General features: G+C 42.1%; 1 protein-coding gene across 7 annotated transcripts in view; it reads right to left on the bottom strand.

Annotated features, from left to right (window-relative positions):
- LOC118363647 (protein diaphanous homolog 2-like) overlaps positions 1 to 27,843 on the bottom strand; it is a 605,757-nt gene that overhangs the window by 251,469 nt on the left and 326,445 nt on the right. For all 7 annotated transcript variants that reach the window (XM_035744726.2, XM_035744729.2, XM_035744723.2 and 4 more), the window contains 2 exons: positions 21,372 to 21,466; positions 917 to 1,018 (listed from right to left, as the gene is read on the bottom strand). In XM_035744726.2, the coding sequence (XP_035600619.2) occupies positions 917 to 1,018; positions 21,372 to 21,466 (197 nt within the window). The remainder of the gene's footprint in view (positions 1 to 916; positions 1,019 to 21,371; positions 21,467 to 27,843) is intronic.

Raw genomic sequence — 27,843 nt, forward strand, 5'->3', positions numbered from 1 at the left:
AAAATAGTAATAGTATAAAGGACCTGCAGATACAGGTAACTGCTAAAATAAAGGAAACACCAAGATATGACCCTAAGCATGATGGATTGTTGATTGCTTAATTAATTCAGGAACCACACCTGTGTGGAAGCAACGACTATCATAATTTGTATCCCTCATTTACTCAAGTGTTTCCACTATGTTGGCAGTTACCTATATAAAGATATAGCTAAACATACAAAGTCCTCTGTAACCTACTTTGATACTGAGCTATGGATAAATCAATGTGGTATAAAAATGTCAATGTTAACTTTATAGACAGACGTATGACTGTAGAAAGTGTAAAAAAAAAACATTAAGCTAAAGTATAACCTCAAAATCAGCTCCACCTAGCACTTGAGGCAACTATACTAAATGAACTACAGTGGCTTGGAATGCATCATTGAGATGTCCTGACTTCACAACGAAGTAGAGTGCACTAACTTTATTAAAGAGAACCCAAAGCCTGAGGCTATGATTATATCACTGGGAAATATTGAAAGTTTCAGACATATTATGGAATTTGTTGACACCTGGAATGACAGTGTAATTTTAACAGCTACTATATTTCACACTTTATTATTGATCAAAATCACAGCTTCTCTCAGTCAAAGAGCAGACTGACATATTTGACCTGTCATAAAAAAATATATTTATATTTCTACTCTTTTAATTTTACATTACAGTGTCTCTTTAAATATTGAATAGGTCTGAGCCTGAAGAAAGCCTCAAGGCTGTATGGCTGTATTTTTTATATCCCCAAATGTTTTTCTCAAAAAGGGGTGTGTGTGTTTGTGTGTGTGTGTGTGTGTACATGTCAGTGTCGGTGTGTGTGAAGCTGCATCTTCTCTGAGGGGCTTTAGCTAGGTGCTATGGTGTAATACGTAAGCCTACTCACCACAATGCCAAACTGCTCTGGCTCGCACAGTTCCTCATACTCGCCCTTAAGTTCTGCCAATGCGCTCAGCTCCTTCTGCTCCGGTAGGTTCTTTATCAGGTTCTGCAAACACACACAGATACACACACATGTATATACTGGCTATATCTGAAACTCTCTTAGATAATTCATTTGATGATGCAGTGGTAGCAATACATGCTTACAACATATACAGAAGAGTTAGGAATGCCAATTGGGGATGTGTTCGTCCCACCTGGACAAAAGGAACACCAATTTTAGAATGCAACTCAATGACTACAGCTCAGTGTTCAACATGGTCCAAGCACACCAAGACAGTCGTGAAGAGGCCACAACAAAACCTATTCCCCCTCAGGAGACTGAACATATTTGGCATGGGTCCTCAGATCCTCAAAAGGTTCTACAGCTGCACCATCGAGTTGCATCACTTCCTGGAATGGCAAATGCTCTGCCTCCGACCAATTTTTTTAACTGTATTGTTGGTTAGGGCTTGTAAGTAAGCATTTCACTGTATTCGGTGCATGTGACAAATAACACTTGATTTGTATACAGTACCAGTCAAAAGTTTAGACACACCTACTCATTCAAGGGTTTTTCTTTATGTTTTACTATTTTCTACACTGTAGAATAACAGTGAAGACATTAAACTATGAAATAACACATCATGTACATAATCATGTAGTAACCAAAAAAGTTTGAAACAAATCCCAAGTGGAGAGGTAGAAGGATGGATAGGAAAAGGTCAGGTTATCTGGTGCTCTCACTGCTGGATGCATCTACCTCTGTGAGAAGGACTTAAGTAAGAGCTCCGGTGAAACACAGTTCAAACACTTAAGTGTTTACTTGGAACTCAATTCCTATTTACCATTCATAAATAAGATTAAATAAGAATAACCTGGTATCGGTAGTTTTGAAATTGAATTTGACTTTCAGAAAGCCAAAGTCGAACTTTACAATTATCATACAGGTCCAAAAAGTGCGGAAGATGGGTAGGAGGAGGAGGGAGAAAACCTTAATTTTCCTTAAATGTTAATTGTGCATGAAAAGGTCAGTTCAGTAAATGAAATGAAGCACAGCGGGAAAAAAAGCGTTATTATTCTCGGAAAGAGGAGGAGGAGAAAGAGGAGGAGGAGAGGTGCCCTTTCCCTGATCTTCTGGTGTCTTCCTCCCTCATTAGTTCCCCTAATTTAGAAAGCAGGAGCAGACTGGACCTTGGTCACATGATCAGGCTAGACCAGGACAGACAGAGACATGCACGCGCACACATGCACACACACATAGGTGCACACATACACACATACAAAGACGCACACACAGACACATAGGCACACCCACCCACACACAGACACACATTGACCACTGTCCTGGACTGGAGCAGCCATGAGCCATCACACAGTACATGGGCCAGAGTCTACTGTCCATTAATGATGACAGCTCTCCCCTTCCCCTGGGGAGTCGCCAGTTGAGAAACCAACAAGTTGGAAAGAAATACTGTGGGGATTGTCAGTTCCAGTGTGGGCTGCAACAGTTCTATGAAACGTGTGTTCCTTCTATATTAGCCACGGAATGTTTTCCCAATTAGAGCTAACAAGTGTGTGCCAGTTATGTAGCCTCATTATATTTCAATAATGAACGCTATTAATCATAGTGAACACCAATTAAGAACCATCGCATAGAATGGGATGTGGGAGATGACGTTCCATAATATCTGAGTACAGTGTACTAACGGCAACGGTGTACAAATGATGGGGCTTTCAAATGGATCTATGGACCCTGGCCAAACGTAGTGCACTCTATAGGGAATAGGTTGCCATTTGGGACTCAGCCTTAATTTCCACCCCAAAAAGAGACAGCTATTCACTCTTGACCTTTCAGGCAGGAAACCCAGATTGATTGATTACTCACTCCACTAAGTTCTACTGTTCTCCATGGAGAAGCTGCTGATAATTGCTTATTAGCCATTATGGATGTAAATTATTGTCTTTTACAAAAATGACATATTTGATATAAAATCATTATAAAAACAAATACCTTATATAAACATAAACACCTTGCAGTGAAACATTATGTAAATGTACGCTCAAAGTCGGTCACAGTTTATGACACACTTCTTATTGTGTGCAAAACACATTTGAATATTAATAACCCTGTTAGTTTGAAAGTGCAAATTTTGGAAAGAACCTCCAAAAATATCGCAACCCAATTCAAAATAATATTACTGTAACTTTTCTTGGCTTCTGAAGCAGAAACATTATAATTCATTTTCTTGTAGATTCAAACTGCCACTCGACTATTGTCTTCCCATGGCAAATTAAATAACTGGTTTGGAGCGCTTTGCCGGTTTTGAGGGCACACGTCCACAATCCCCCGTGAACTACATGAAAAGGCGGGCAGAACAGGCCCCCCATTAACATCGATGGGGCTGTAGTGGAGTGGGTCGAGAGTTTCAAGATCCTTGGTGTCCACATCACTCAACAACCTATTGTGGTCCAAACACACCAAGGCAGTTGTGAAGAGGGCAAGACAAAACCTTTTCCCTCTCAGGAGACTGAAAATATTTGGCATGGGTATCCAGATCCTCAAAAAGTTATACAGCTGCACCATCGAGAGCATCCTTACCGATTGGATCACCTTCTGGTATGTTAACTGCTCAGCATCTGACCATAAGGCGCAACAGAGGGTAGTGTGTACGGCCCAGTACATAACTGGGGACAAACTTCCTGACATCCAGGACCTATATAATAGGCGGGGTCATAGGAAAGCCCATAAAATAGCCAGAGACTCCAGTCACCCTAGTCATAGGCTGTTTTCTATGCTACCGCACGGCAAGCAGTACCGGAGCACCAAATCTATGGCCAAAAGGCTCCTAAACAGCTTCTACCCCCAAGCCATAAGACTGCAGAACAATTAATGAAATGGACACCGGACTAATTACCCCCCGCAATTGTTTGTACACTGCTGCTACTCACTGTTTATTATCTATGCATAGTTACATCAACCCTACCTACATGTACAAATTGCCTCAACTAAATTGTACCCCCGCACACTGATTCGGTACCGGTACCCCTTGTATATAGCCTCATTATTGTGATTTTATTGTGTTACTTTTTTATTACTTTTTACTTTTGTTTATTTGGTCAATATTTTCTTAAGTCTTCTTGAACTGCACTGTTGGTTAAGGGCTTGTCAGTAAGCATTTCACGGTCATGTCCACACTTGTTGTATTTGGCGCATGTGACAAATAAAGTTTGATTTGAATTGTGCAACACAGATCCATCTGTAAGGAGGGATTACGCCAGCGGAAGTTTATTTCTATGTCCTCTTCATATCTCTTCCGAGTGTGAGGACTATGACCCTGGCAGTTGTGTTGAACAACAAAGACCTCCTGAACAACATATATTTGATTCAGGAGTAAATGCAACTACACAACAGCGAACCCATTCAGCCTTGGCAATCATCATGACTAATGCTCCCAGAATCCGATTATTGGGGTTGTTTTCCTCTGCGGCAGCAAGTTGAGAAGAGACAATTAGAGTGTGTTGTGGCCTCGTCTGCGGCCGCTTCCACTGGTGTCTCCAAGACTTCAGTCTGTGCTGCTCGGTTTGCTAAAGAGTTTGAGATGGAGATGGAATTTCTCAGTGTGATTATTATTTAATTTGTCTGTTATGTAGTTAATTATCAGCAGTCCCCATATGATTAGGCCAGACTCCTCATGTCAGACCTCCAGACAGACACATTCAGCACCTGGGGGAGATTATTGGAGGGCTGCTACAGTTACCACATGCTCATTTGGGGTCCTGGAGACTAAGGACGTCCAGATAGACCAACAGATAGTGTAACTATTTGTATTGACCAATGGCCACTGATTGTGCAGGGAAATTGTACTAATGGTTCATTCTGTTGATTAGGAATACTATACAATATTGTATGAGACAGGACCAACTATCAAGAAACTGGTTCCCTGCATTGATACTCCGATTAAGGAACATATATAAGTGACATTGCGGAATACAATTGTAATATGATGACGTCTTGTTTTAGTCATCTATCGGGTATTTCGTGAGACTGTATAAAGCGTACAGTTGGACTTAGACACAGTGCTCATTCTAATAGCAGATTGTTTTCTGATTGGAAGAGTATGTACACACACAGGTTACGTGGACCAATTTCTCTCCCGTTTCCTTTCCATGGCAGAAATCTACTTTTCCTGTGATTCTCTATTCAGGCAGGGAATATTCCCAACAGTGAAGTCGGGGAGAAGGGAAGATCAACAAATCTCAAATTACAGTCACAGGCACAGCAATATCAACAAAAACGTTATCCAAGCATTAAACTATTTATTAAAGTCAAAGGACTCAAACAACAGGACGAATCAGGGGGAAACTCTTTGTTTTCCTCTCTAAACACCTCGCGGGAAGCCGACACAGAAACATTTGAGATTTTTCACATCCCATTCAAAGACAGCAAGTTGCGGTTTTCGATGTGTTTGACAGATGCGATTTTATCGTTTTAATTTATTTGTGTCAGAGCATGGTGTTTTTTTCCCTGTGATGAAGTGTAACGTCGGACTGACATATTCCCGCTGTGGCACCGCAGCAGGTCTCCAAAGGCCTCTGTTTGAGTTCGATACCGAAGAGCAGTCAAACAAGTGCCCTTCTAACGAGGTCTCCACATCCATTTTCATTTCAATCATGACAGTTTCATCAAGGATATTTATTTTTTCAAACTGAGTTTCTGAGTTCCAACTCTGGAAAGGTGGAAACGTGATAGTTTGAAGCAGTTTCAGGGGATTGAATTGCAGGTAACTATCAAAACAGATAATGGAAGAAGATGAGGCTCCTTGCTTAGCGAGTACCACCATACCTGGTGCGAACTTGGGACCTCTGCCTCATGAACACACGTGACCATCCCCCCTCAGGCGTCTTAGACGATCGTGCCACCTCAAAAGCTAGCTAATGAGGCGACGTAAGCGGGAAACTTAATGCTGAGAAGTAAGTTTCACACATCCCCATGTGCTGCATCTACACAGTATGCAAATGAGTGAATGCCAAAACATATAAAGAATGACTAAGACCAATGACTAAGACCTTTTTGCTTGGTATGCTTGAATACACAGGTAATTGACAACAACAAAAAATTATATAACTTATGTATATATTTACATTTTTAAACCAGGAGGCACGTCATGACATATTTAGTATGCCTGTTTCAAACAGAGTAACTTCAGATGGCTTTCATGTCAAATCCCAATAAACAATTTTAATGACAGCATCTATGCAGACTCTTTATCCCCTTAGTGAGGAATTAACTGAGTGTGTAGAAATATTTCCTCATTCCGCTTCTTCGGGTCTGTCTCCTGACTAAATAATAAAACACTTAATATTAATCAGGGTGCGCTTTCTCCTCAATCAACACTAATAAAGTACAAAAATGAGTGGAAACAGGTGGCAGAAAGTCCAGGGACATGGATTCAGATAAAAATATATTTCAGCAATCAGCTATTTCAAGATTTGATTTTGTCAGTCTGCCAAATTGTCAATCCAAAGTTTACATAAAAAGCAACAGAAGGAATACATTTATTTCATTCTGAAGTGTTATTATTTACTTTACAGGAAGAGATTTTGACAAGTTTGTAGACTAAACTGTTTGGATGTGGCTAATCTAGATCACTCAGACATAACCCAAACAGGATATTTACTCCAAACCAAACTAACACCTCAGAATCTCACGGAGAGTCGCTATACAGCGACAGACTGACAAACCAAGGGTGACAGATTCCAAAATCGCATTAAATATCACATTAAATGGGAAAATTATTAAATAAATTGATATATTGTGGGGCGTTGAGGGATGTAGTTGGCAAAGCTGAAATGACTTGGTGTGACATTAAATGTGTATTTAAAAAAACGTGGAGCATTTTGAAATGTGTGCACACCTGAACAGTTCCATTTCCCACGGAGTATGTAAAGAGGGATTATGGGAATGGAGGGATCTCATAGACATCTGAACAAGTGGATATACAACTCTATAGGATACTGTGTGTGTGTGTGTGTGTGTGTGCGCGCTTGGATGCATATGTGCAGTGCCTTCAGAAATAATTCACAACCATTGACATTACACATTTTGCTGTGTTACAGCCTGAATTTAAAATGTATTAAATAGAGATTTTGTGTCACTGGCCTACTGTCACGCCTTGGTCTTAGTTTTTTGTGTTTTCTTTAATTATTTGTTCAGGCCAGGGTGTGACATGGTTTATTGTATTGTCGTATTGGGGTTTTTGTAGGCATTGGGATTGTGGTTGATTAGGGGTGTGTCTAGTATAGGCTTGGCTGCCTGAGGCGGTTCTCAATCAGAGTCAGGTGATTCTTGTTGTCTCTGATGGGGAACCGTATTTAGGTAGCCGGGGTTTCACTGTGTATTTCGTGGGTGATTGTTCCTGTCTCTGTGTAGTTTCACCAGATAGGCTGTAATTAGGTTTCACGTTCCGTTTGTTGTTTTTGTATTTATTTAGTTATTTCATGTATCGTCATTTTCTGCATTAAAGACATGAGTAACCACCACGCTGCATTTCGGTCCGACTCTCTTTCAACAAACGAAGAACGCCGTTACACCTACACACACAACACACCATAATGTCAAAGATATTTGACAAATGAATTACAAATGAAAAGCTGAAATGTCTTGAGTCAATAAGTATTATTATGGCAAGTCTAAATGGGTTTGGGAGTAAATATGTGCAATAATATTGTTTAACATGATTTTTGAATGACTACCTCATCTCTTTACCCCACACATGTCTGTAAGGGTGAGCAGTGCATTTCAAAAACAGATTCAACCACAAAGAACAGGGAGGTTTACCAATGCCTCGCAAAGAAGGACACCTATTGGTAGATGGGTAAAAATAAAAAAACATACACTGAATATCCCTTTGAGCATGGTGATGTTATAATTACACGTTGGGTGGTGCATCAATACACCCAGTCACAGAGATGCAGTCGTTTTTCATAACTCAGTTGCTGGAGAGGAAGGAAACTGCTCAGGGATTTCCCCATGAGGCTAGTGGGGACATTAAAACAGTTACAATGTATTGGCAGTGATAGGAGAAAACTGATGATGAATCAACAACATTGTAGTTACTCCACAATAAAAAGCTAAATGACAGATTGAAAAGAAGAAAGTACAGAATAAAAAATATTCCAAAATACTAAAGTAAAACTGCAAAAAATGTGGATACAAAGTGTTATGCTTGGAGCAAATCCAACACAAAGCGTCACTGACTATCCATCTTCGTATGTTTAAGCACGGTGGTGGCTGCATCATGTTATGGGTATGCCAAATAGAGCTAAGCACAGGCAAAATCATAAAAGAAAACCTGGTTCAGTCTGCTTTCCAACAGACACTAGGAGAAAATTCACCTTTCAGCAGAACAATTACCTAAAACACAAGGCCAAATATACACTAGAGTTGCTTACCAAGATGATATTGAAAGTCCCTGAGCAGCCTAGTTAAACAATTTACTTTAATAGACTTTCAAAAACTTCAACATTTCTGTCTAGCAATGTACAGCAACCAACTTGACAGACCTTGAATACTTGTTTAAATGCACTTATTGTACAATCCAGGTCTGCAAAGCTCTTAGACAAATAACCCAAAAAGACCCATAGCTGTAATCACTACCAATGGTGATTCTTGACACGTCGTAACTCAGGTGTGTGAATACTTACAGTTGAAGTCGGAAGTTTACATACACTTAGGTTGGAGTCATTAAAACTAGTTTTTCAACCACTCCACAAATGTCTTGTTAACAAACTATAGTTTTGGCAAGTCGGTTAGGACATCTACTTTGTGCATGACACAAGTAATTTTTCCAACAATTGTTTACAAACAGATTATTTAACTTATAATTCACAATTCCAGCAGGTCAGAAGTTGACTGTGCCTTTAATTAAACAGCTTGGAAAATTCCAGAACATGATTATGATAGGCTAATTTACATAATTTGAGTCAATTGGAGGTGTACCTGTGGGTGTGTTTCAAGGCCTACCTTCAAACTCAGTGCCTCTTTGCTAGAAATTATGGGAAAATAAAAAGAAATCAGCTAAGACCTCAGTAAAATAATTGTAGAACTCCACAAGTCTGGTTCATCCTTGGGAGCAATTTCCAAACACCTGACGGTACAATGTTCATCTGTGCAAACAATTGTATGCAAGTATAAACACCATGGGACCACGCAGCCGTCATACTGCTCAGGAAGGAGACACATTCTGTCTCCTAGAGATGAACGTACGTTGGTGTGAAAAGTGCAAATCAATCCCAGAACAAGAGCAAAGGACCTTGTGAAGATGCTGGAGGAAACAGGTACAAACATATCTATATCCACAGTAAAACAAGTCTTATATCGACATAACCTGAAAGGCGGCTCAGCAAGGAAGAAGCCTCTGCTCCAAAACCGCCATAAAAAATATCATACTTTCTGGAGAAATGTCCTCTGGTCCGATGAAAGAAAAATATAACTGTTTGGCCATAATTACTATTGTTATGTTGAGGAAAAAGGGTGACCTCAATCCTATAGAAAATGTGTGGGCTGAACTGAAAAAGCATGTGCGAGCAAGGAGGACTACAAACCTGACTCAGTTAAACCAGCTCTGTCAGGAGGAATGGGCCAAAATTCACCCAACTTATTTTGGGAAGCTTGTGGAAGGCTACCCGAAACGTTTGACACAAGTAAACAATTTAAAGGCAATGCTACCAAATACTAATTGAGTGTATGTAATCTTCTAACCCACTGGGAATGTGATGAAATAAATAAAAGCTGAAATAAATCATTATCTCCACTATTATTCTCACATTTCACATTCTTAAAATAGTGGTGATCCTAACTGACCTAAAACAGGGAATTCGTACTCGGATTAAATGTCAGGATTATGAAAAACTGATTTTAAATGTAGTTGGCTACGGTGTATGTAAACCTCCGAATTCAACTGTATGTAAATATGATATTTTTGTATTTAATTTTCAATAAATGTGCAAAAAATTTTTTTAACATGCTTTCACTTTGTAATTATGGTATATTGTGTGAAACACATTACAACGTATAAAATGTCAAGTGGTGTGAATACTTTCTGAAGGTGCATGCGTACACCTGAATGTTTGTGTGCATCTATGTGTGCATACGTGTACATGTGTGCATATGTGCATTATCCAAGATCCACTTGCGGCCAAGGTTCAGCATCCTCTCAGAGGAAACCATGTTTGGCGCTAAAATGTCCTTGTTCTGTGTTAAGTTCAAGATGCCATTGACCTTATCAAGGGCCCCAGGACCATTGGAAGCAAAATAGCCCCATAACATCAAATATCCACCACCATATTTAACAGTAGGGATGGCGGTTCTTCTTTACTCATCCATTATTTCAAAACAAAAAGGTTTGATTTCAACTGCTACATCTTGCCATAATTTACATGAATACACTTGATCTACAAAGTGTTTCTCCTGCAACATGCAATAAGGCATGCAGTAAACCTGCTCACACTTTGAAATTGTGACTAATAGTTGCCATGGGCCTTTTAGCCTTGTGAGTGACATTCACTTACATGTTTTATTCTAATTACCATAGAAACATTCACACCATGCAGTTTGTACGCTCCACACCATTTCCCAAAAGTTGAAAGTGATGTACCCAGCTGATAGTCATACGATATTACACATAAAACAACGGATTAAATACATTATGTAAAGTATGATGGAGAGAAAGGGGGATAATGGGTGAGTTGATGAGCGAGGGGAAGGAACGATGCATAATTCTGTAATTACCATTTGTGAATGAAGAACAGGGTGGGTTCATTGTATTGTATTGATCCATTCTAATTATAATCTCTAAATGGTATGTGCCCTATATCAGTCCACTGAATCAAAGCAGTCTTATCAGTCTACTCTAGCTTGGAGTAGGCTACACAGTTCCATGTGACTACCTCATGAAGCTGGTTGAGAGAATACCAAGCGTGTGCAAAGCTGTCATCAAGGCAAAGGGTGGCTATTATTTCATTATTTCATTTTTGGGGGATATGGCATGATTTCATGTGTGTTATTGCATAGTTTTGATGTCTTTACTATTATTCTACAATGTATCCCTATACCAGTCTGCTGTTCCCACATGCTTCAAGAGGGCCACCATTGTTCCTGTTCCCAAGAAAGCTAAGGTAACTGAGCTAAACGACTACCGCCCCGTAGCACTCACTTCCGTCATCATGAAGTGCTTTGAGAGACTAGTCAAGGACCATATCACCTCCACCCTACCTGACACCCTAGACCCACTCCAATTTGCTTACCGCCCAAATAGGTCCACAGACGATGCAATCTCAACCACACTGCACACTGCCCTAACCCACCTGGACAAGAGGAATACCTATGTGAGAATGCTGTTCATCGACTACAGCTCGGCATTCAACACCATAGTACCCTCCAAGCTCGTCATCAAGCTCGAGACCCTGGGTCTCGACCCCGCCCTGTGCAACTGGGTACTGGACTTCCTGACGTGCCGCCCCCAGGTGGTGAGGGTAGGCAACAACATCTCCTCCCCGCTGATCCTCAACACGGGGGCCCGACAAGAGTGCGTTCTGAGCCCTCTCCTGTACTCCCTGTTCACCCACGACTGCGTGGCCACGCACGCCTCCAACTCAATCATCAAGTTTGCGGACGACACAACAGTGGTAGGCTTGATTACCAACAACGACGAGACGGCCTACAGGGAGGAGGTGAGGGCCCTCGGAGTGTGGTGTCAGGAAAATAACCTCACACTCAACGTCAACAAAACTAAGGAGATGATTGTGGACTTCAGGAAACAGCAGAGGGAACACCCCCCTATCCACATCGATGGAACAGTAGTAAGTTCCTCGGCATACACATCACAGACAAACTGAATTGGTCCACTCACACTGACAGCGTCGTGAAGAAGGCGCAGCATCGCCTCTTCAACCTCAGGAGGCTGAAGAAATTCGGCTTGTCACCAAAAGCACTCACAAACTTCTACAGATGCACAATCGAGAGCATCCTGGCGGGCTGTATCACCGCCTGGTACGGCAACTGCTCCGCCCTCAACCGTAAGGCTCTCCAGAGGGTAGTGAGGTCTGCACAACGCATCACCGGGGGCAAACTACCTGCCCTCCAGGACACCTACACCACCCGATGTTACAGGAAGGCCATAAAGATCATCAAGGACATCAACCACCGAACCACTGCCTGTTCACCCCGCTATCATCCAGAAGGCGAGGTCAGTACAGGTGCATCAAAGCTGGGACCGAGAGACTGAAAAACAGCTTCTATCTCAAGGCCATCAGACTGTTAAACAGCCACCACTAACATTGAGTGGCTGCTGCCAACACACTGTCATTGACACTGACCCAACTCCAGTCACTTTAATAATGGGAATTGATGGGAAATGATGTAAATATATCACTAGCCACTTTAAACAATGCTACCTTATATAATGTTACTTACCCTACATTATTCATCTCATATGCATACGTATATACTGTACTCTACATCATCGACTGCATCCTTATGTAATACATGTATCACTAGCCACTTTAACTATGCCACTTTGTTTACTTTGTCTACATAATCATCTCATATGTATATACTGTACTCAAAACCATCTACTGTATGCTGCTCTGTACCATCACTCATTCATATATCCTTATGTACATATTCTTTATCCCCTTACACTGTGTATAAGACAGTCGTTGTCGGAACTAGAAGCACAAGCATTTCGCTACACTCGCATTAACATCTGCTAACCATGTGTATGTGACAAATAAAATTTGATTTGATTTGATTTGATCTGTAGAAAATAATGAAAATAAAGAAAAAACCTGGAATGAGTAGGTGTGCCCAAACTTTTGACTGGTACTGTACATGTTGGTTGTTTTGCTCTAGGATGCCCACAGGCTTCGCAAAGACTCGGTAGCTTGGTACCAATTTATTAGGTACACCAATATAGTAGTGGATAGGACCCCCTTTGCCTCCATGGAAATGTTGCTCAATTGGTACCAAGGGACCTAACGTGTGCCAAGAAAACATTTCCAACACCAACATTTGACACCAGGCAGGATTGTGCCATGGACTCTGCTGCTTATGCCAAATACTGACTCTGCCATCAGCATGACGAAACAGGAACTGGGATTCGTCGGACCAGGCAATGTTTTTCCACTCCTCAATTGTCCAGTGTTGGTGATAGTGTACCAACTGGAGCCGCTTCTTATTGTTTAAAGCTGGAAGAAATGGAACCTGGTGTGGTCGTCTGCTGCAATAGCCCATCCATAAAAAGTTGTGCATTCCAAGATGCCGTTGTACACACTGTTGTACACACCAGTGTTGTATTGCACAGTTATTTGCCTGATTGTGCCCCCGTCTGTTAGCTTGCACAACTCTTGCCATTCTCCTTCGACCTTCTTTCATCAAAGAGCTGTTTTTTGCCCATAGGACTGCCACTTACTCGATGTTTATTGTTTGTCGCATCATCCTCAGTAAACCCTAGACACTGTCGTGCATGAAAAACCCAGGAGGCTGGCCGTTTCTGATACTGGAACCGGTGTGCCTATAGCACCGACGATCATAAAGCTTAAAGTCGCTTAGGTCACTAGTTTTTCCTATTCTAACGTTCAGTCGAACAGTAACTGAATGTCTCGGTGCCTGTCTGCTTTAAATAGCAAGCCACCACCGAGTGAATCGCTGGCTGTAGGAGCAAACCATTTTCGTGAATGGGGTGTTTGCACCTAATAAACTGGCCTCTGGGTGTGCTGTATACGGAAGGACTTTAGTGCCAAAGAAAAAGGGAAAAAAATAAACAGAATATTCTGATCGTTCATATACAGTTGAAGTCGGAAGTTTACATACACTTAGGTTGGAGTCATTAAAACCCTAGTGTGACAGGTTCCTCACTATTCTGTCAACACTCAGATTGAATAGATTGGGGTGTGGCGTCAGTTTTAACGACTGGCACATTCAGTGGCCTTGGACTTATCAACTAAGGGCATTGATATTTTATTTGACCTTTATTTAACTCGGCAAGTCAGTTAAGAACAAATGCTTATTTTCAATGACGATGATGATTTCAATAACCACTAGGCCACCCTGCCGCCCCGGCTTTACACCATCGATGGCATCTATAATGTGTTATAGCACGTGCATATTTTGAGTGTGTGTGACAGCTGCATTGAACAGCTTTGCAAAACATGATCACACTACTTACAATATCTAAGCACACCTTTTATACACATCGTAATCAAAACATATTAAGCTATATGCCACAAAGAAAACTACAAAGTAAACACATTATGTATCAAATTTGAAAACGATTCCATGGTTATTAATGTAACCCTACATGGTTACACAGTATCTCCCACTTCTACTATGTCATGATGTTGGCCTGATGGGAGAGGTGTATGAGCCCCATAAATACCTTACACCCGTTTCTCTCTCTCCACTCTATAGAGTTGACTCTTGGAAAGCCCTTTGTTAACATAGAGATTCTGGGAACATCAAAAGGTGGGAAACGGAACCATATTTCAGTAATCCAACCAGAAAATATGCATTGGTACTTAATGAATATGTTGTCAGATCAGTTGGCGTTTGAGACATGATAGGATGACATAAACTGTATCTTTGAAAATCTACACATTCTAGTTATCAAATTCACATGGAATTGTTGTACAATTTAAAAGTTTAAATATGAAACTATTTGGGAAAATATTCAATTGGGGGGGCTCACTCAGAGGCCCCGCCCAAGTGAACAGACATGTGTTGTAAACTTTGAAACACGCCTTTCTTTCACAACTTATTAAACACGTTGACGAAAATTACAACCTCCTGTTCCAAGGACGTGAGGAATTGTGGTCCCTGTGTTAAAAAGGACAAGGTCACCTACAGAACTAAGCCAACCTCAGCGTGAGCTCTGGTTGAATGACAAGAACCTAACGAAATTAGCATCGAATTTCAACGTGAAGATGACGATCCACATGCCGAAGGGATGAATTTCAACTATACCAGCCAGAATATAGCATGAGCTTAAAGTATGGCAACTTGGTATGAACTTTGAACTCTTATTCACTGAATAAGTGATACCTCCTCGCTGTTGCATTAGCGCAGCAACTGTAGACGTGGGCTAGGAGAGGACGTACAGAGTATCTGACCCTACGACAGGAAAACGGTCTACCAAGTATGCGTCCCACCACAGACATTCTTCAAAGGACAACCCGGCCTTCCATCTACGACCAACCGATCGAAGTGCAGCTCAGAGTAAATATGTATTGCATTTTCCTATTCCAAATGGCCGGTTATTATTTAGAATGCATAAGATTCTGTATTTACAATAGATTAGCTGCCTACGGCCCGACAGAGACATATAATATTTTTGTTCCTCAGTCTTCCCGCTCTTTCATTCAAAACCCAACCCCCTTTCTTTGTGTAACCAGCCGTCATATCTGTTCCGTCCGCTAGGGACGTTTTCCTTTATGAAATCATGTGTAATCAATGTATGATCCATTCCGTGTAGATGTAATTATGCGTGATTATTTAGAGATTTAGTAAATAAATAATTAAGTCACATTTTGTATTGCTGATTCAACTTCTTAGCCAGGGCTCGTGAAGATTATCAAGAATGTACTACTTTCAGATGAGACAAAATAAGGTGACGATTAAATATTGACTGCTATTGTGGTAAAAGATTACCAGGTCTTTATGAGTTTATTCAGAAGATAACAGCTCAATAAACATTATTTCGTGGTGCCCCGACTTTCATGTTAATTACATTTACATGATTAGCTTAATCAGGTAATATTAATTACAGAGAAATTATTGTATAGAATAGCATGTCGTATAACTTAATCCGGCATAGCCAAAGACACGACAGCTATTTACCATGACTTACTTCAAACAATGTGCCCGTATTTATCCATTATGACATGCCGGGCTTAAACACATTAAAACTACCCTTTGTATTTTCCTTTATATCTGAAAGTAATGTTCTTCTCTTAATACTCCCTCTCGACAGCGCATTTGCACACAACATGTATTGATTACAAATGAATAAGCAGAGTCGAGCCGTGTAGTCATTAGCCTTTCCTTTTGAAAAGGATGTGGGGTAATATTAAACACATCGGCCAACATAAAACATTAAGGAACCACTCAGATATTCTGCAAAACAAGCCCCCAGGGCGAAATCCACCAATGAGCCTGAGCTTTACCACTCACGGTGCATGTGCACACAAACAAGGACACACACACACACACACACACACACACACACACACACACACACACACACACACACACACACACACACACACACACACACACACACACACACACACACACACACACACACACACACACACGCGCGTGTGCAGTCCGGTGTCCACAAACACACACCAAAAAGTTAGTGCACCTAAAGATTTAGTATTTACCGATCTCATCTCGCCACAGCCTGAGTGAGTGACAGCTAAAGCCTTGGTGGAAGAGAGAGTAGAGCACCTGGAGTTCAAGCAGCAAAGTCCGCAGAAGTTTCTTAAGCTAACTGAGTTAGTTTTTCATGTCGAATGAGGGGTCAATGAGAGAGCCTTAGCTCCACACAGTTGTCACGGTACATCAAAACATCCATGGGATCGACATTTTTTTTTTTACAATTGTGGCAATGGACACTCTTCGCCATTGACACCAAAGTCTTCCCTGAGAAATCTAGAAGTTATATGTTCCCCTCCCCTCTGTCAAGTGTCCTCTGACTAAAGCAATTTTAAGATCTCATAAAACCAATATAATACCTGAGTCATTTTTATGAGCTATTATGGCCTTGGTTGGGCATTAGTACCTTTAAAATAACTCCTCGTTGCCACAGAAAAATGATCACAATGACCAACAATGTATCCTTCAAAGGGTTCATACATATGCCATTGTGTACTCACATTTCTTTGTGTGCATGCATTAGCTTTGAAGTGACATGGCTAATTTGGAAATGGAGGCTCCCTCTCTCGGCCTGATTGACCACACGGGATATAGTGTAGCCGGGGCCGATTAGAACCTCAGAGTACAACAAGTGCTGTGGGGCATTACGGGACTGCATGCATGTTAGATCTCCAACAGATTCTTAAACAGTCATTGGTGGAAACATTGTGTGCCCAGTCGGGAAGAACATGAAGGTTTACAAGCGTGATGTTTTAAATCAGAGAATAAGGCTGACCAGTACATTCCATAAAAGAACCTTCAGAAATATTTGAAGCCTTTAAAATGATATTATCTAACAGGACCTTGAAATACCTTCCAAATCTTGGAAAAATACATCTGCTAACAAATCCCTTCAAATGGGCAGCATGAAAAAGCAGTCTTGGGAGTGTCTTTTTTTTGTAGCCGTTTGGTGCTGCTTTCATGGCTCTAGGTCTCTGCCCACTGCGTTGTAGCTACCAATGCATTATCTCAGTAAGTTACCCAGCCTGTGAGGAGCTCATTAATGATCTGTGCATTGTTTGGCCTTCTTGTGCTCAATTGGCACCAACCGCACAAAGGCACCGAACCAAATACCACCATTATGTCAGTTAAGCCTTCCCGACAGGGCAGAGAAGGCCACGAAGGGGTTCTTGGAATGATTAAGGAGCCAACAGAAAAGCTAACTTAAGACATTGGCAATGGAATGATCCTGCCTCGTCATTCTTGAGTTTGTTTTGTCAATTATAGCCGGGAGCCAGATTCAAATGAAAAAGGGCACTCCAGAGTAAGAATTGTAATGTGTGTCAGTGTGGTGCTTGGAGCACATCCCACGGTCCACGACCCCCTGCTCCCATTGGTGCGGTGATTAACTTGAAAATACTTCATGGGTGTGAACCAGTCTGAACAGAGCACCAGTGTTTTAAAGTGTGGCTGAACTGTTATTATGTGATCTGAATAAAGAGCGAAGCAGGGAGCGCGAGCCAAGGCCCTCAGGTTGTGGCCTTGTCACACTGCAGACAATGGGAGTCGATGCTGGGAGGGGGTAGGGGGGGTCACACGTGCCTGCCCCCGTCCCCAGACAATGCACTTCCACACGTCTCTTTCACTGCCACCTCTCCTAGTGGCTTTGTCAGCCCGGCGGCCTTTTCAAGAAGACCTTTGCCCCGGTTTTGCCGTGAAACACTCAGACGTTTTAATGGGCAAACATTCGTAAAAAAAAAAAAAATACTGTTTTTGCAACCTTTTCATCTAATTGTTACAGCGGGTCTTTTATACTGACACGCAGAGGCCATCTGACATCTTCTGGGTATGTGGCGATGAAGAAATGGAGCTAACATCCAAAACGGACCTCTCTGCAAACGTGAATAAAGCTATGATCAGATGGAGCTCATAAAGAAGCACCTGAATGGAAAGGGCCATTGTTCAGAGCATGGCATCTTACAGAAAGACTGTAGATGTGTGGGTGGAAGGGAATTTGTACTGAGCGAGGATGTAGGTAAAGCTTATAGTACATTGGAAGAGATATATGGATATATGTGCTGGATGGATGGTGGTGACTGTTTGGTGGTGTCTGCCGGAGTTCGGGGATCTGTACATCATAGGGTGGGGCGCTGATGGCTTCTAATGTAGCGTATGGAGAGCCAATCAACTCCAATATGTATTCCCCTCGGACAGGGTGACACTTCACATGTATGGACGTGTCAAGGCCGGCGTGCCACAACGTTTCACAGACGTTTCACAGACAAATCATTGCATTAGACATTTATTTTTTATATTTTACCGTTATTTTACCAGGCAAGTCAGTAAAGAACAAATTGTTATTTTCAATGACGGCCAAGGAACAGTGGGTTAATTGCCTTGTTCAGGGGCAGAACGACAGATTTTTACCTTGTCAGCATGGAGATTATATCTTGCAACCTTTCGGTTACTATTCCAATGCTCTAACCATTAGGCTACCTGCCGCTCCCGGCGTGTCGACATGGGGCCGGGAAGATGATGAGATTGAATATGGTATTATATACATTAAGAGCCCTACTTTCTCTCCCTCCCTCCCTATCTATCTGTCTATCTATTCATCCATATTTTTTCTTCCCTTCATTCACTTCCCACATTCTTCTTTGAAAGAGCTGTAGCAGAGGTGCCCTTTTGAACTGAAGTGAATTTTCAATAAATACTCTGCCTCCTGGGAATGGTGCCGTGGGATCCCTGGTTCATATTGAGCAGGGATAGTATCGGTTTCGCCGTGGGCATGAGTGGACTACCGAGGCCCTTGCTTTGCGTACACAATTTTCTAGATTTTTCACATTGCGATCAATTTGGCGGAGGGGGTGACAGCGAGGCTGCTCACGCCCCTCCCTAGCTCTCCTCTCCTGGGGGCCGACATCTCCTTGACTGCAGTGTGAAGGAGGGCTGGACTGAACTCTTCTCACTCTACCCTTTGACATTTGCTGGAAGTGAAGCGAGAGGCAGAGAGAAATCCCCCTCCACAGAAAACCACTCTGTACCTAACACATCTCTTAAACCCTTTCTCCCATCTATATGAGAGGGCTCATTAGGATCTCACCATCACGTTCCCTTTCCTCTTATAGCAACCTCATAGCATCATCCACATCATCATCCTACACTGGCTCTAAAGGTGCATCATGGTGGTGTGTTTGTGTTCAGCAATGTGTGTGTAAATGGCCAATGTGTGCGGCGGAGAGTTGAGAGGAGAAGGAGACCACACTCAGGGCTGTGTCGTCCGAGCGGTAAGCTCGCTCTTCCCACTTTGAATCAACCTGCATCCATACCTCCCCCGGCACCTCTCCTCTCACGGCTTACCAACTTCTTAGATTCCAAGTCACCTCTCCATTCCACAAGTCTGCCCGGCGACAACACATAAAAGGGATATTACGGTTTCCCACGTTTGTACTTAGGCCTTGGTGAGTCGTCGAGTGTTCAAGTGAGGGAACAGTACAGAGTGGCTGTTTGACCCAGCCATATATCTGTATGTGGAACAGGGATCGGGAATGACAATGGGATAGGATGGGATATGGCCGGGGTTCTGTTGACAGATGAATCTCACCTCGACGGAAAGGCACAGACAAATCAATGCATTAGAAATGTATTAGCTTCCCTACGCCTCTGCAAAGCGGCGGTGGGGTTTGAGCCGTTGTGCTTTAACGCAGGCCCTGTGCTCTGCCAGATTGCGAGCCAATTAAAGGTTATCAGAGCTCAAAATAACAGTATTGCAGGGGGCGGCTGACGGTCAGAGTGAGAACATCTAAATAAAAATATTTGTAACGAGTGCGCTGAGAGTTGGGAAGCAAGTTCAGGGAGTGAGTGTTTTAATAAATACAAGAAACAACGAACATGAAACACAAACAATGCACCGACATGAAAACAGAGTCAATAACACCTGTGGAAAGAACCAAGGGGAGCGACACATATAGGGAAGATAATCAAGGAGGCGATGGAGACCAGGTGAGTGTCAGGAGGCGCAGGTGCGCGAGACGATGGTGACAGGTGTGCGGGATAATAAGCAGCCTGATGACCTAGAGGCCGGAGAGGGGGTATACGTGACAATATTTCAACGCCGCCACACTTTCCTACTGTCTTTGAAGAGCCTCAGAGCAAAGAAGAGACCTTCTGTGGTGCTGTGTATGTTTACTACTAAACCATAAGGACAAAGGACAGATAAAATACATATCTACAGGGTAATTTATCTATTTTTCTAAGTGAGAAAGGCCTACGTACTGGTTGCGTTCCAGTCAAGACTGAGAGAACGCACAGTTCACTGCACAGGAACAATAGGAATGATACCCCCTAGTGGTCTAGCTCACAGAGACACAGACACTGCCAAGCTTACATGGAAATGTGCTCCTTTTTAATTCACTTCCCATCCCCCCCCTTTCTATACGCCTACTACTTAACATTAGACAGAAACACAAAAAAGGAAACGGGGCTGCAGGAGAGAAGTAATAAAAGGATAGGGCGGGCGATGTCAATGCAGATTGCACCTCTTGTGCCAAGCCAACGCAGCTCTACCTCAAACGAGCCGCCCCATTCATAATTATTCCGTTCTCCCTGACAAGGAATACAGAAGCAATGTGTAAATAGGGTACCTCTAGCTAGATCATCAATCATGGCATAAGAGAAAGGGCAGGGGAAAGGAGGGTGGAGTTGGAGGGAGTTTTGCCAAGCCCTGTCCCAAACCATCTATTATGAGTGGATGAATAGGAGGTCCCTATGGTGTGGAAGAATGGGGTGATGCTGACTTGTTCCAAAAAAATGTGATGGGGTCACCAGGCTACCTATCACACATTAAAACACAAAGGTGCATCTTGAAGGACTACAATTGCCGAGCACACACACATACGTACAGACACACACACAAACACACATGTGCCCGCAGTTCACACACATCCACATGCATACGCACGCACATGCACACACCCAAGGGGGTCAGACGGTGGGTTGGACTGACCTGGATCAGTGATTCGCTCAGCCTCTCCTCGTCCACCTCCAGCACAATGTCCCGGATCTCTTCATAAGGCAGCCGGAATGAGCCCAGAAAAATTGCTGTTGTGATATAGAAAGGGAAGACAAGTCATTTTCCTCTTATTTTTTGTATTAGACCGGCAGGGTCAAAAGAGTGCTTTCACCACACATTGGCCCCTCAGAAAAAACAAGCCCAGAGCAAACTTGTCTCTTAGAAAAGTAATACACTTTCAGCTCTTTGACCGGATTGTTAGTGAAAACAAACATTTGTGCACCAATTACCAGATGATGACTTGATGTGTCAATCTCCTAACCTTTGGTTAAACCACAGATTCAACATTCAACATAAGGACAGAATCTCAGGTAAGTAATGCCAAGTGGGTCTGGTGTGGTCAAGAGCATCGGCCCGGCTTAGCTAGGTTTCCAGTGAGAACGAGAGTTCTGAGAGTTATGCGAAGACAATGATTATTTCTAAGCAGGCATTCTCAGCGGACACCCCAGGCTCCAGGTGGGCCTGGAGGATGCTCTCAAGGGGAATTTGGACATTTTGGCTGGTAGGCTGGTATGGGTGGGAGTCACCAGCGGAGGTCTGGTAATGAGTGTCTTCACAGCACTGCTACAGCAGGCCCACTCTATGGCAGTCCACTCCCTCTGTACGTTCACATCTGGTATACAGGTAGCATACCTCTTCTCTAGGGTTGCAGAATTCTGGTTACGTTACCAAATTCCTAGGATTTTCAGAAACAGCATTCTTGGAAAACCTGGGAATTTGGGGAGTTATTATACATTTGCAAGTCTACTCTAATCCATAATTATTTGTAAACAAATATAATAACTTAACTTAAGATCTCTTATATTATGCTCCCAAGTAAATGTCAGCCCTAAAATGAAGCTAAAACAGAACAGACATGTTTCCAAAGATACATATCCAAAGGGAATGTTTCGGCAGTAAGATTGTGTGATGAGTGCAAATGAAACACATATTATGAATTAAACACCTACTATGAATAAAGCTAACAATGAACACAACACACTTAATATCTGCTGCTAATAAAAAAAAAAGTAGGGTGTTTTGTGGCATGAGGAGCAATGCAAGATACATTCCATAACTCAAGAGGCCGGATAATGAGTCAAAGGTGTAACATCTGCTTCCAGCTCACACCCTCAAAAAAGGCACAGTTGAAGTCGGAAGTTTACATACACTTAGGTTGGAGTCATTAAAACTCGTTTTTTCAACCACTCCACACATTTCTTGTAAACAAACTATAGTTTTGGCAAGTCGGTTAGGACATCTACTTTGTGCATGACACGAGTCATTTTTCCAACAATTGTTTACAGACAGATTATTTCACTTATAATTCATTGTATCACAATTCCAGTGGGTCAGACGTTTACATACACTAAGTTCACTGTGCCTTTAAACAGCTTGGAAAACTCCAGAAAATTATGTCATGGCTTTAGAAGCTTCTGATAGGCTAATTGACATCATTTGAGTCAATTGGAGGTGTACCTGTGGATGTATTTCAAGGCCTACCTTCAAACTCAGTGCCTCTTTGCTTGACATCATGGGAAAATCAAAAGAAATCAACCAAGACCTCAGAAAAGAAATTGAAAACCTCCACAAGTCTGGTTTATCCTTGGGAGCAATTTCCAAATGCCTGAAGGTACCACGTTCATCTGTACAAACAATTGTATGCAAGCATAAACACCATGGGACCACGCTGCCGTCAAACAGCTCAGGAAGGAGACGCGTTCTGTCTCCTAGAGACGAACATACGTTGGTGTGAAAAGTGCAAATCAATTCCAGAACAACAGCAAAGGACCTTGTGCAGATGCTGGAGGAAACAGGTACAAAAGTATCTATATCCACAGTAAAACTAGTTCTGTATCGATATAACCTGAAAGGCTGCTCAGCTCCAAAACCGGCATAAAGAAACCAGACTACGGTTTGCAACTGCACATGGGGACAAAGATTGTACTTTGTGGAGAAATGTACTCTGGTCTGATGAAACAAAAATATAACTGTTTGGCCATAATGACCATAGTCATGTTTGGAGGAAAAATGGGGAGGCTTGCAAGCCGAAAACATCATCCCAACCGTGAAGCACGGGGGTGGCAGCATCATGTTGTGGGGGTGCTTCACAAAATACAGTCGTTGCCAAAAGTTTTGAGAATGACACAAATATTAATTTCCACGAAGTGTGTTGCTTCAGTGTCTTTAGATATTTTTGTCAGATGTTACTATGGAATACTGAAGTATAATCACAAAATGTTAATAAGTGTCAAAGGCTTTTATTGACAATTACATGATGTTGATACAAAGAGTCAATATGTGCAGTGTTGACCCTTCTTTTTCAAGACCTCTGCAATCTGCCCTGGCATGCTGTCAATTAACTTCTGAGCCACATCCTGACTGATGGCACCCCATTCTTGCATAATACATGCTTGGAGTTTGTCAGAATTTGTGGGTTTTTGTTTGTCCACCCGCCTTTTGAGGATTAACCACAAGTTCTCAATGGAATTAAGGTCTGGGGTGTTTCCTGGCCATGGACCCAAAATATTGATGTTTTGTTCCCAGAGTCACTTTTGCCTTATGGCAAGGTGCTCCATCATGCTGGAAAAGGCATTGTTCGTCACCAAACTGTTCCTTTGATGGTTGGGAGAAGTTGCTCTCGGAGAATGTGTTGGTACCATTCTTTATTCATGGCTGTGTTCTTAGGCAAAATTATGAGTGAGCACACTCCTTTCGCTGATAAGCAACCCCACACATGAATGGTCTCATGATGCTTTACTATTGGCATGACACAGGACTGATGGTAGTGCTCACCTTGTCTACTCCGGACAGGCTTTTTTCCGGATGCCCCAAACAATCAGATTCAACTCATTTGTGTGGCAAAGAGGGACTTTGCAATTAATTTCAATTCATCTGCTCACTCTTCATACATTCTGGAGTATATGCATATTACCATCACACAAACTGAGGCAGCAGACTTGTGAAAATTAATATTTGTGTCATTCTCAAAACTGTAGATGGCATCATGAGGGGGGGGGATAATGTGGATATATTGAAGCATCATCTCAAGACATCAGTCAGGAAGTTAAAGCTTGGTCGCAAATGGGTCTTCCAAATGGACAATGACCCCAAGCATACTTCCAAAGTTGTGGGAAAATGGCTTAAAGACAAGGTATTGGAGTGGCCATCACAAAGCCCTTACCTCAATCCCATAGAAGATTTGTGGGCAGAACTGAAAAAGTGTGTGCGAACAAGGAGGCCTACAAACCTGACTCAGTTACACCAACTCTGTCTGAAGGAAGGCTAACCAGAACGTTTGACCCAAGTTAATCAATTTAAGGCAATGGTGCCAAATACTAATTTAGTGAATGTAAACTTCTGACACTGGGAATGTGATGAAATAAAGAAATCTGAAATAAATCACTCATCTAATATTATTCTCACATTTCACATTCTTAAAATAAAGTGGTGATCCTAACTGACCTAAAACAGGGACTTTTTACCAGGATTAAATGTCAGGAATTTGGCTACGGTGTATGTAAACTTCCAACTTCAACTGTCGATCCCTTGAACGCAGCTCACTTTCCAGCTCAAACTCTCAAACACCTAGGTCCCCTGAACGCAGCTCACTCTCCAGATACCAATCAGCTGAATTATAATCACCTGTTCACACACCTGTATGTCATTATCACACACTATTTAGTTCAGTTCTTTGCACCCAATCAATGTGAGGTTTTGTAACACACGTCTTTCAGAGCGCTGGGTTTCCCACGAGTCACTCCTCCCGTGTATGATAGTTGTTGCCTGCCTCACTAATGATGCCTTTTGCCTGTTCCCTGTTAACTACCTATTGCCTGATCTCCCGGATTACATTACTAGTCTTCTCCCTGCCCTTTTTGGTCCCCCTATGTATTACCTTCTGCCTACCTCTGGACCCAGTTGCGTGCCTCCTCTTGTGGTCCTCTTCAATAAACACCTGCTGCGCCCTGTGCTTGAAACCAGCTCTCTGTCTCGCCTTGTGTTCATGAGAAAAAGTTCTCAAAGTATGATATGAATTGTCAACTGTGGGAAGTTTAACAACTTGCATGAGAGTATTAAACACATTTGCTGTTACATTTTAATTGGTGGAAGATAAAGTTTCAACTCATCTGTTGCATCATTAGCATAATTTACACTCTTGCTATGAGTGAGCTATTTGACTTGCCTTTCAACAAGTCTCGCCATGACAGATGCACACAGTAATTTAGCTCCAGTCTAACTCCAGTCTCACCATTGGATTCCTACTATATGAATCAACAATCCCAAAAACTTTAAATGGCTCTGAAAAACAATGAAGACATTATATAAAGGTTGACAAAGAGATCAGATGTTGATGATGAGTGGAGGGAGGGAATATGAAGAACAATTGAAGAACCACAACAAATATGATGTTACTGTACAAACACGACATCCATTAATACAATAATTTAGCCTGATCATTATCCTCATTTGTCAAAGTGTACAATGTTGAAGCACATGCTAAATAAACAGTTCCCCGTGGACAACCGCTGAAGAGAAAAGCAAAGCAGAAGTCAGTAGTTCCATGTGTGTATGTTATGCTGCCAGATCACTATGTATTGTATGGGGTGAAGGCTGACTCCATTTCCAGCATAGCATGCCTGACCCGATTCCCATCCAGTGCTTTTCTCATCTCACTTCATGGATGCTTCCAAAATGGCACCCTATTCTCCCTATTCTCGTTAGCACACTACTTTTGAGTCCTTTTCACCCTGGTCAAAGGAAGTGCACTTTATAGACAATAGGGTGCCATTTGGGAGATATCAGCACAGATGGGGTGACAGAGTAAGAACCCCCACTCATGTCTATTGTTACAGCTGGACTGCCTCCCACTGCTCCACACCCAGTCCCCAGGTTACAGTTAGACATAAATAGTATTGTTTCACAGCACAAATCTTGCTTAAGCAGTCATTGAGGACAGAGGAGAACATTATATTTGGACAGGGAGGATATTGAGAAACCTGGAGGGGGATGTAGCAGTCAGAGACTGCTCACAGGACTTAGTGGGCTTGAGAATAATTCCTCATCCCAGTCATCATTTCACAACTTCCATTCGCAACATCAATGTCCAGTCAGTGTCCAGCTAGCTAAGAGAGGGAAAACCACCACCGCTGTTAGTTGAGTACATAGAACAGAGCCATATTCCTGAGGGGATGAGTGGGCGTGTGAGTGTGTAAGTATGCAATAAGCCACTCGAAAATCATCATGGTTCCATTGTCACATAGCCAATAAGAAGTACATACTGTAACCCTCTCTCACATACACTTAGGCAGACAAGCACATTTGTATTTGTATTTATTATGGATCCTCATTAGTATCATTAGCTTCCATGGGTCCAGCAAAGTGAAGGCAGTTTATACAATTTTAAAACATTACAATACCTCCACAGATTTCACAGCAGTGTGCCCTCAGGCCCATGCTCCACCACTACCACATATCTACAGTACTAAATCCATGTGTATGTTATCGTCTGTGTGTGTATATGTGTATGCATGCATGTGTCTGTGCCAATGTTTGTGTTGCTTCACAGTCCCCACTGTACCATAAGGTGTTTTTTTTCATCTGTTTTGTACATCTATTTGTACTGCTTGCGTCAGTTACTTGATGTGAAATAGAGTTACACATAGTCATGGCTCTATGTAGTACTGTGTGCCTCCCATAGTCTGTTCTGGACTTGGGGACTGGGAAGAGACCTCTTGTGGCATGTCTTGTGGGGTATGCATGGGTGTCCGAGCTTTTTGCCAGTAGTTTAGACGGACAGCTCGGTGCATTCAACATGTCCTAACTAAAAGTAGTGATGAAGTCAATATCTCCTCCACTTTCAGCCAGGAGAGATTGACATGCACATTATTAATATTAGCTCTCTGTGTATATCCAAGGGTTTGCTGTGCTGCCCTGTTCTGAGCCAATTGCAATTTTCCTAGGTCCTTTTTTTGTGGCACCTGACCACATGACTGAACAGTAGTCAAGGTGCGACAAAACTAGAGCCTGTAAGACATGCCTTGTTGATAGTGATGTTAAGAAGGCAGAGCATCACTTTATTATAGACAGACTTCTCCCCATCTCAGCTACTACTGCATCAATATGTTTTGACCATGACAGTTTACAATCTAGTGTTACTCCAAGCAGTTTAGTCATCTCAACTTGCTCAATTTCCATATCATTTATTACACGATTTGGTTGAGGGTTAGGGTTTAGTGAGTGTTTTGTTCCAAATACAAATACTTTTTGTTGAAGAAATATTTAGGGCTAACTTATTCTTTGACACCCACTCTGAAACTAACTTCAGCTCTTTGTTGAGTGTTGCATCATTTCAGTCGCTGTAGTAGATCACGTCTATAGTGTTGAGTCATCTGCATACATAGAACCTCTGGCTTTACTTGAAGTC

Source organism: Oncorhynchus keta, chromosome 30 (genome assembly GCF_023373465.1).
Source record: "Oncorhynchus keta strain PuntledgeMale-10-30-2019 chromosome 30, Oket_V2, whole genome shotgun sequence".
NCBI lineage: Eukaryota > Metazoa > Chordata > Actinopteri > Salmoniformes > Salmonidae > Oncorhynchus > Oncorhynchus keta.